Source organism: Corella eumyota, chromosome 5 (genome assembly GCF_963082875.1).
Source record: "Corella eumyota chromosome 5, kaCorEumy4.1, whole genome shotgun sequence".
Lineage (NCBI taxonomy): Eukaryota > Metazoa > Chordata > Ascidiacea > Phlebobranchia > Corellidae > Corella > Corella eumyota.
The window spans coordinates 9709593-9720423 of record NC_137494.1 but is presented as its reverse complement, the minus strand read 5'-3'; the positions used below and the strand labels follow the sequence as shown (position 1 = coordinate 9720423).

The following is a 10831-nucleotide window of genomic DNA, read 5'->3' as shown; positions in this document are numbered from 1 at the left end:
TCAAAAATTTTTAAAACTTTATGTAATTTTATTGTGACATCATAATATATTAAAGTGACGTCCATTTGACAATATGGTCATTTCCACGAAAAATAAAATTTGAAACCTCTCTATTTTATCAACATTTCAGTTTAAAATGAAATAAATATTGTGAATAAAACTCCTACTGTCAATAAAATGGCTTTCTTAGTTTTTCGGTCAAACGTTTTTTTCGGTAAAATGTTTTTTGGCGATCTGACGGTTTTTATCCTTAAAAGTACAATAAAACTTGTTTACAAATTTTCTATTACTAAAATTTAACAGGTTACTTTAAACTTAAAAATAGTCTATAAATAAGATGTTTTGATATTTTTTCGACTGAATAAAAACATAAGCCAGGCCATGCTCATATTTACTGTACTGTTTTTTGTTAGATTGTGTTTGTCTATTTCGTTACAGTTGAGTGATCAAAATTTGTTTACATTATTCGCTGTTGTAAAGCTTCGAAGAAAATTAGAAAAAGGAGTTTTATTATATTTCATAGAGTCAAAATACGAAACTTTATTATTGTTTTTAGATTGTACTAATACGCTGTTTAGTAGATTGACTAGTCTATGTTTATTGGTTTAAAAATGTCAACAAATGAAAATAAAGATTTTTCCGATTACGATGCCATTTCATTAACAGGTAAAAAGACTTTCAGATTTTATTATTACATTTATATTATGTTTGCTTGTACAAGAATAAATATATATAGTACTTGCCATATATATTAAGCACATGATCAGGTCTATAGAATATAGTTTGTTAACAAATTTATTTGTTAAATGGTTAAATTAAATTTATCACATACAGACACAAGACATAAATAAATATTTGCTTTAAATTATAAACGAACAGGGTTTTCTGTAAATGTAAAATCGTTTGGTACTTTTTAGGTTTTTGAAATATTTATATAGCCAATATATTTTACCTATATTAAATAATATAAATACAATATATATATATACAATATAAACTGTATAACTACTCTACTGATAGGTGTTTATTATACAAAATTGTGATTAATAATGCATATTGTTTTTATTACTTGTTTTTATTTTTAAAAGTACCATTAAGTGCATAAGATCCAATTTCACACAATAAATTAAATTTTACATTTTTTGGAGACCTGATTAATTTTAAATATTTTATGTTTAGACTCGTTAGATGGAAATTCCAAATCAAAACACAGGAAATTAAAGAAAATTTTCACCTACAAGAGCAAAAAAATTGATAGAAAAAAAGAAGTAATAAAAGGTTCGAATTTTATGCCTTGATCACTATAAAAAAATGCGTAATTATTTAGTAATTTGTTTTTTATACAAATAGTAATCAAAAAAAAAATTTTTAAGATAAAAAATAGTATGGTGCCACAACAATTTGATTTTTTTGTTGCTTAAAAATTATTATACTAATTGCAATATTATCACATTGAATTAATCACTAATTTAGTTGATGAACAATTTCATTTTGGTTCCTCCCAGGACAGCGATTGGTCTGGTAATAATTTATAATATTTTTTTTACAATAATTGATTAATTGTATAAATATGACAACAATTTGTTTAATTGGACAATTATTGTTTTAATTCATATCATAATCTCTTTTTTGTCGTAATGTAACAAATAGAAGTTTACACTTGGACATAATTTCTTTACAGGCCTATTTGATTTTTTTTAATTGGTATTTGTAAATGTACAAATTTGCTGGTAGGTCAAAAATAAAATTACCTAAAATTTGTACCATTAAATTTTAGTTAATACTTACAACCACGAAGTGGAAAAAAGCGTGACAACCACTCAGGTAAATTAATTTTTGCATTTATGACTTTTTACACTTTAATCAATAAATTAACTTATTGGTATTCTTGAAAGGTATTAAAATTAGGAGATTCAAATCATTCTGATCATTCAATTAAAGGTAAAATAAATAAATAACAAATTACTGGTGCATTCTTTTTGCATTTGTTTAAACTTTTTTTAGAAATTCTTCAATTAAATATAGTTTTTTTTAATTAAATATAGAATTTTACTGTACATATTTTTAATTTTTTTTTAATATACGTATGTTTATATTAAGTTGACAACTTTAACTTTTTTATTTATTGTTAGAATTAAAAAAAATTAATATAAATTTACAGGGTATGAAAGTAAAACAGATTCTTACAAAAAGGTAATTTTAATTATTTATTGAAATATTAAGATTTATTGATTTGTATTGACACAATACTACTAAGTGTAAAGTGCTTTTGTCTGTCAGTTAATTTGTAATTATCTTTTAATAATTCAGAACAGATTTTGTATGTGACAAATGTATTTTGTTTTGTTAAAATTTAATCAAAAGTCAAAGGGACTAAAGTGTCAAAAATTTAAAATTAATTCTAGTTAGTATAAATATATAGGCCTATAATTTAATATATATATATGAGCTTAATAGAAAATATTACTTAATAAAATATGGCTTTGCCAATTGATAAGTTTTCAAAATTAAAAAGAAACTTAGGGTTGTGGTGCTTTTTTTGGCAACTATGCTCTAAAATTTTTATTTAAGAAAATTGTTTAAGTTATGTTTTGTTAAACTATATTTTTGGAAAAACTTTACCAGTTTAATTGTTTTTTTAAATAGATTTTAAATTAAGATTTTTTAATAAATTGCTAAAACTGTATGTAACTAACGTTGTTAAATGTTATGTAGGAATCTTCCCACAAAGTTATTGTTTGTTGTTTTTGGCATTTAACCAAAGTACCTATGTTATTAGTGTTATTAATGGTATTATTGTCCGCAATTAATTAATTTTTAATACCTTTAACTAATAAAAATGTAATTGTCAGCAATTTTTGAACTTTTTTTATTTTTTATTTTTTTTTACTTTTTTTAATAACTATGTTTCAACTTAATTAAAAAAATACTTTTTTACTTCACTGTTCAGAACATGGAAAAAAAAGAAGAGACTCACAAGTTGTTTGTTCAATTATTAAAAGGCGAAAATTTAGCAGCGCGTGATTCAAATGGTAAATTATTAATTGAATTTCATATATTCATATTTCTCTTATAATTTACATATTTAAAATACATCAGCGCCTTAATTTAAATGCGGGTGAAAAGACAAGTTATGTTACAAACTTTTGAGACTTTTAAAAAACTAACATACTTTGTTTTTAATAATCAAAATATTAAAGTTTAAAATTTTTTTTAATTTGAAAGTAGTTGGTTTTTTGTTCAGTTTTAATAATTGTAAGCAAACAGTTTGATTTATTAAATTTTTACAACAACATAAATAAATGAAATTTGATAACTTTTAATAAGGTTTAAGTGATCCTTACGTGAAATTTAAAATTGGTCATCGGACAATTTATCGAAGTAAATGTTGCAAGATGACTTTAAATCCAATCTGGAATGAAAACTTTGAAGTCCCTGTATCACTCGATTCCACCTTGTTAGTGAGGGTGTTTGACAAAGATCGGGGCTTAAGGGATGATTTTATGGGTTCCACATCGATAGAATTATCTCAACTAGAAGAAAGTCACCAAGAAATGAGGATAAAATTGGAGGAATATAATTCGGACGAAGATTTAGGATTCATTCATCTTGCCATCCATATTCAACCTCTTAATAATAACAATTTAAAGGTTTAAAATAACATCACATTTTTTGATTTTTTGGTAGCTAGCTTAAAAAAAAAACACATATGTGTTTAATTTTTAAAACTTATTTATATATATCAGATAAAATTTATTACATAATTTTTCATTTTTTAAATAAAATTTATTGGTACTTCACAGGTTATGTTCATTTTTGACCTAAAAACCTTATACATTACTAAAATAATCAGAAAACATTTTTCTGCAGTTTGACATTTCAAGACTTTAGTATCAGATGTTTTAAATAAAACCTAAGTCTAAGTGGTAAAAAAATTACACTTTAGTAAACTTTATGTGACATTACTATCAGTTTCAAACAAATTATTTAATGTTTGGATTTCTGTCGAAAACGGACAGAACATAGTTTTATTTTATTTAAAATTGATAGTGTATTCAACATATAAGTCCTTGTAAGTGTTGGTTTTATATTATTATATAAAACACGGTGTTTTTAAAGTTTGTAATGTGACAGCTCAAGATTTTATCAATTTTTAAAAGTTTTAGGCACTGATATCATTGAACTAAGTTTTTAAACATGTTACAGTTTTGCTTTATGGCGACAATATAAAAATTTGATTTAAAAATTACTTTTAATCAATATTTATTGGCCAGTTACATTATATTTAAAATTTTTTTTTTTTATTTGCAAAAATATGTAAACAGTATTCTTTACTCACAAGATTGACAACTGATAAATAATTCATATATTTAATTAAATTTCAAATACAATTTACACAGTTTTACTTTTAAAATAACTTATGATTTTAAAATATTAATAAAATTTTTAAAATTTAGATTTCAAATAACAAAATGCCAATCCAAGAAGTTGATTCTGTTAGAACTTCTGATTCAGCCAAAAGAAAAGAGACTGCAACTTTAATAAAACGAGGTGAAATATAAAATTTATTTTAGTTAATTATACTAAATAGAATTGTTTTGGTTAACAGTTTGATTTAATAAAATAGTTTATATTAATTTTTTTAACTTTTTTAATAATTTTATGTTATTTTGAACTCTAATATCAATTACTTTGTTAATTATGGTTTTGGTTAATATGGCACTTGCTAAGATTTGTTTTTTTTTATGAAATGTTTTTTAGTGTACTTTTGGTATAATTTTAAAAATGTTAAACACAATTTTTTTATTTTTGATATGTTCACATTTTAATTCCACAAAAAATAGTTTAAGGTTTACTAAAATTTAGTTCAATTTTTGCTTGTTGTTTAAAATAGGGTGAACTTTAATATAGTGGAATTCTTTAGTTAGTAAATAAGTTCTTTGTTGAATCATTTTTGTGATCTTTTGGTGAATAGATTTTTAGTCATTTAGGATCAAATTGTTTGCTTAAGTTGATTATTTTTTAAACTTTGTTTAAAAGCAAATACAGTTTTTCAATGGTAGAATTTTAGTTCAACGTATTGGGGATTCTTTTGATAATAAATCTAATTGTTAATTCTTCTTTCAGTTTTTTCATCAATAGATTTGACTCAGTTTGTTTAATAACCTACTGTTTGTTTATGACAGGTTTTTTTTGAATTTATTTAATTGTTATTAACAATTTGGATTCTTTTAATTAACAATTTGGATTCTTTTAATTGTTAATAACAATACCGACCAAAGTTTAATTTAAAAAATTGTGAATAAAACTTCCGTTAGTGTTCATGATAATATACCCATGGAAATTTTTTTTTTTTACAATCTCAAATCTTCAATATGTGTTTTGCTGTATTTTATTTTTAATGAGAATAAATTACAGTTACAGAAGTATAAAAAACCTTTATTATTTCTACTTTTTGCTATCTATATTTAACAGATGTTAATTAATAATTAATGGAACTAATTTAAAATGCATAGGTTATGTTTTAATACTTTCTGTTTTAGTGTTTTTTAATTTAATTTATCCTAATTTAGTGTGATTTTAAAATTCAGTTAAATTTTTTAAAATAATTAGTGTCAATTAATGTGTAAATGTTTTTTTTAAGAACACAGTTTCTTACATCAGAAATGTTTTTTTGAAGGTTTTATTTGCATTTTTTAAATATTTTTTTAAACTTAAAGAAATTGTTTAATTAAACTGTAACAGGTTTAAAACATTATAACCAATAAAATTACTACATGATTAAAAAAAACAAGAAATCTTGTAAATATAAACATATTTTGAAAATTTTTAAAATAAATATATTTTTTTTTACTTCAGGTTCTACAAGACATCATCGCACAGCCACTGCTACAATTCAGTTAGTTTCAGGATCAGACTTACCAGCCAGAGATGCTAACGGACTTTCTGATCCTTACGTCAAGTTAACTTTAGGAAAAACGAAAAAGAAAAGCAAGGTATGTTTTTATGTTAAAATTAACCCATCTGAAAATCAAGTTAGTAATGTTATTTTCATTTTTTTTTATAAACTATAAAAATCATACCTAAATAAATTTTAGATTATGGTTTAACAAATTTATTAAAAAATTCAACAAATTTCCGGCTTGATCTTAATATGTACTTTACAGTCTATTGAAAATTAAGGAATTGTATAAGTACTGAGAAGCGAAACCTGCAAAAAAATAAAAACAATGTGTATAAAAGTCATTGTGATTAAAATAATTCAAATCCACCAATTATTATATAAAAAATAGTGATTATTAAGTTAGGGTCAAAAGTTATAAAAGAAGGGTTAAAAGTATAAGAACTGTCAAAATAATGGAAAAAATCTGCAAAGTTTATAATTGTGAAAAAGTTCATTTGAGGTCATTAAGTACATGATCTTAAATTAAATTTTGTGAACACTTAGTTTGTTTTGTGATTGTTTTTTTGTTTTTTTATTTAAATTAAAGATATGTAGAAATTTTCAAAGTTTCTTATTTAGGTTTGTTACAAGACTTTATGTCCAATCTGGAAAGAAGAGTTTACATTTGATGTCGCAAGCCAAGAAACTTCAATCCTTGAAATTTCAGTATGGGATAAAGACTCTTACAGAAAAGACGACTTCATTGGAAGGTAAGTTGTTCAATTCTTCTTTTTTGGTTAATTAATCAAAGTTTTAAAATTTAAAAATTCGTTTCAAGGTGTTATTTTCTACAAAAACTTTTTTCGTAGCAAAATTTTATAAGAGTAATAAAAATATAATGTTAAAATATGTTTCATTTAATTACAATTTGATATTTACCTAACAAGTTTAAGCTTTGATTTAAAAGTAGTTATTTTTAATACCTACTAAGGCATTTGTAAACAAAAACTTTTAGTGTAATAAAGGGCCGATATTTATTAGACTATAGACATTAAGTAGAGTTACGTCATATTAACTTCTATGACGTCATAGATGCACTCTCGACTTATGGTCGTTAGGACGAGAGGAGACTCATTCACTGTCGCTGGATTTAACCGACACTTCAGGCTCGATCTTAATTTTGGCCACAGTTCTTGAGTTCGATCCTCGCCAACAGCAAAGAAATCTCACCCATTACGATCTTGTCTCTTTAACAAAACAATACGTAAGAATAAAATATTAAAAAACATTTTAAAATCAATAAATAAACTTTTGTGTGTTCAAGAACGATAGATGGCAATATACATCTTAAATATTTTTATTATTTGATATTATCTTGTTGTCTGGTAGTGTGGTGAACGGCGTCGGACTACGAACCGAAAGGTTTTCGGTTCAAGCCGCACCAACGCCACGCTATTAGTTAACTGATAAAAAATACCAAAAACCCATCCCCTTAAAGGGATACGAAAAAAAAATTAAATGAAAAAAAAATTTACGTTGTTTTTGCTACCTGATTAGGCGTACAAACAGACATTCAAAGATCTTAAAGATATTGGATTTGCAGAAATTGAAATAATTTCAGCCACAAACCTCAAGTCGGCAGATATAAATGGAAAATCAGATCCCTTCTGTGTTGTTCAACTTTGTAATGCGAGGGTACAAACCCACACTTGTTACAAAACCCTGGATCCGATCTGGAACAGAGTTTTTACTTTGTAAGTTAATATGATATGTTAAAAATATATATTTTTAAATATAGGATTTATATGCGTTTCATTGTTATTTGACTTATTTTGGTTTTCTGATTTAAACGATTCAAGTAAAACAAAAGTTGTTAGTTTTCTAACTTTTATTGCAGTCCTATTCACGACATTCACGACGTATTCGAAATTTCGATTTATGATGAAGACACAGAAGATAAAGAATTTCTCGGTCGCTGTTCGATTCCTATTTTGTCCGTGTGCAACGGCGTGGAACGAAGCTACGTCATGAAAGATCGAAAATTACGCGAAAGAGCAAAAGGTTCCCTCAACGTCAAGATCAATTATATTTTTAATCCGGTTAGATTTTTTTGTTTTTTAAAGCTACTAATTATGACGTCATGAGTATATTTTAATGACAATTAACTGTGTATTGTTTATAGGTGAGTTTTTTTTTTTAATTTTGTTCAGTTTTTTTTTTTATATTTAAAAAACTAATAATGTCACGATTATATTTTATGACGTTACATACTCAGGCGCGTGCGGCAATTCGAACTTTTACACCACGCGAGGAGAAGCACATGCAGGAAGTGATGAAGTTTCGAAAAAATCTTCTAACCCGAAACTTTCACAGAGTTTGGTCAATCGTTCAAAGTATAATTTTTACCATTGAGTTCGTTAATTCTTGCTTTACGTGGACCCATCCAAGGCGAAGTTTGATTGCATTTGTGGTAAGTTTTAAACGAGCTTTTTATCTTATAAATATGCAAATTAATCAAAGTTACTTATTTAAGGTAAGAAGTGCGTGGCGTAGTGGTAGGAACACTTGCTACACCACACATAAGGTCGTAGGTTTAATCCCCACTGATCTCATGCTGTAGCGCCCTTGAGTAACGGTAGCCAGCACTTAATCAGCAGCATAATTATCGGGTATTTATAAACTATAATATTCCAAACTGCCACAGGCAACTCAAGACTGGGTTGGAGTGATGGTACTCCATGTTTAAGTCGCGCTTCGACTTTCCCACACCGAGGATAAAAATATATACAAAAAAAAGTGAAGTAATGCTTAATTTATGTTTTTTTTTAAATTTTCTCGGAGGGTGGTGTATTTTAGTTTAAATAATATATCGAATACATTTGTATATATATTAAATACATGCTTAGGTATAACTTAAATTCAAGAGTAGTGATTAAATTATAAATACACTCTTTATGCCTGCTTGATTTATATTTAAGACATCGTATTTGTAATTATTTTTTTAACAATATATTATTTCAGTGGCAATTGTGTAAACAAGACAAGTGAATTTAAATTTTTATTTTTTAAGAGTTTTTTATTGATTGTGTGGAATTTTGAACTTTACATGTTACCAATTATGTTGTTGATGATATTTCTGAAAAACTATGTGGAGATATTTGTTCAAAAAACTCGATCTTCTAGCAGTATCAGTAATGAAGACCATAATAGATTCAGGTTTTTAATAAAACAATAAACATGTTTTTTAAAAAGTCTATTTCTGAATTTTTACTTTTTTAACCACTAGTAGCGCTGATGATGACGACGATGAAGACGAATCATCCAATCAGAAACTTTCAATTTTAGGTCGCTTAAACGCAATTCAAGACATCCTAACCAAAGTTCAAAATATTCTTGACGTCATTGCTTCTTTCGGGGAACGTGTGTATAAGTATGTAACAACATTTTAAGGTGGTCTTTTTAAGCAATTATAAATACGTTTAAAATCGATATATCATTTTTTGGCCATGAAGTCGACTTTCCATGTAAAGGATAAAAAATACGAAAATTAAATATTTAAAGTTTATGCAAAAATAGCTACTATTATATTTTTAGCACTTTTACGTGGGGATTCCCCTTTCTCTCGTGGCTCGCAGTTTTGGTTTTGAGTTTAGCTTGTTTGGTTTTATATTTTGTTCCCCTGCGAGCAATAGTTTTATTATGGGGAGTGAACAAATTTACTAAAAGATTGAGAAAACCAAATTATGTTCCAAACAACGAATTAATGGACTTTATGTCGCGAGTTCCTTCAAATATTCAACTTGTAAGTTAATGTTTTATTTAATATTTTTTTGGTATTTAATTTTTTTTTTTAGATTTTGATGAAATGTTCAGCGTTGTGAGAAGGTCGACTTTACAGCTTAAACATATGTTTACATTTGTTACCTCGACTTTGTTGCAAAATGTTTTGGACAGTTTAGGGTAATATTGAAAATGTTGACCGAAAGTTAATTTCCTGATTTATTTTTGGCTTGGCAGAAGCCCATTCTTTAGTTCTTTTATAGTGCCTTACTTGGGCTCAACGACCTCTATATTTTTTTAAGTTTATTTTTTTTAATTATTTGTTCAGACTGTCAGAAAATTTGTAAATAAGACCAATTTGTCAACATAGAAAAAATAATTTTACTTTATATAAAACATGCCCAACACTTATTTGTCGGTTTACATTGTTAAATGTTTAAATTTAATTTAAATAGAGAGAATATCAGGAGCTTCCAAATAATTTGCATTCCAGACAATCGAAGAAAAAGAAGTGATTAAGTCTATTTATCTCTTTTACTCGCTCACGCGTACATATATTATAATGTTAAAACTAGCAATAGAATGTAAAAATGGTAGAATGTTAATGAAAAATATATGCAGACAAAGCAACATTGTACTTTAAATTTTGGATTACTTTTAATAGAGCGAAAATTTTCTTTTTTTTCTGAGTTTTGTTCCTATTTTTAGCATGGTGATTTTAGCAGTAGTAGTTTTGTAGTTTATTTCAATTGTACCTCTTAAATATTTGCATTTATTAACACTGTGCTATGCTGCACAAAATTTTAAGTTAAATATTTTCTAACTAAAACTACCAAATGTTTTTTTTATTATCATTCAAATATTATATATTTTCGTGTTTTGAATTGTGATCAAAAAGAATTGTGTAAACTATGAACGCAAAATAAGAATGCGCGAGTTTTTTGAATAATTAAGAGAGACACACCAAAAATTACACAAAAAATAACCTAGAAGGGAAAATAGAGTCTACGCTGTTGTATTTCAAATATTTTTCTTAAATCTAACATCAATTTGTTTTTCAATAAGAAACTGTTTATCTTAAACCTTTTTCGTATTTTTTGTTTAAAATTATATAATCAAGACGTACAAACTAAAAGAGTTAAAATAAAATAAAACTTTCTTTTCTTA

At 25.7% G+C, this 10831-nt stretch overlaps 1 protein-coding gene across 3 annotated transcripts; it reads left to right on the top strand.

Moving 5' to 3' along the window:
* The first annotated feature begins 554 nt into the window (after window positions 1-554).
* LOC145753613 (multiple C2 and transmembrane domain-containing protein 1-like) lies at window positions 555-10831 on the top strand. 3 transcript variants are annotated; one of them, XM_082570017.1, is made up of 19 exons: window positions 555-666; window positions 1180-1278; window positions 1474-1521; window positions 1778-1824; window positions 1896-1941; window positions 2162-2193; window positions 2951-3032; window positions 3328-3650; window positions 4458-4551; window positions 5860-5996; window positions 6524-6654; window positions 6977-7148; window positions 7442-7638; window positions 7782-7983; window positions 8160-8354; window positions 8955-9100; window positions 9174-9314; window positions 9479-9686; window positions 10120-10831. In XM_082570017.1, exons 1-19 carry the CDS (start codon window positions 594-596, stop codon window positions 10177-10179), a joined length of 2433 nt encoding a protein of 810 aa, XP_082426143.1. In that variant the 5' UTR covers window positions 555-593; the 3' UTR covers window positions 10180-10831. The 3 variants fall into 3 exon arrangements, with proteins under 3 accessions (XP_082426143.1, XP_082426141.1, XP_082426144.1); XM_082570015.1 differs by having other exon boundaries at window positions 9171-9314; XM_082570018.1 differs by lacking the exon at window positions 1474-1521 and having other exon boundaries at window positions 9171-9314.

Coding starts and splice junctions, on each gene's coding strand:
- LOC145753613 (XM_082570015.1), top strand. CDS start 594: ATGTTTATTGGTTTAAAAATGTCAACAAATGAAAATAAAGATTTTTCC. Junction 1,279..1,473: donor AAAAAAAGAAGTAATAAAAG/GTTCGAATTTTA, acceptor TCACTAATTTAG/TTGATGAACAATTTCATTTT. Junction 1,942..2,161: donor TTCTGATCATTCAATTAAAG/GTAAAATAAATA, acceptor ATAAATTTACAG/GGTATGAAAGTAAAACAGAT.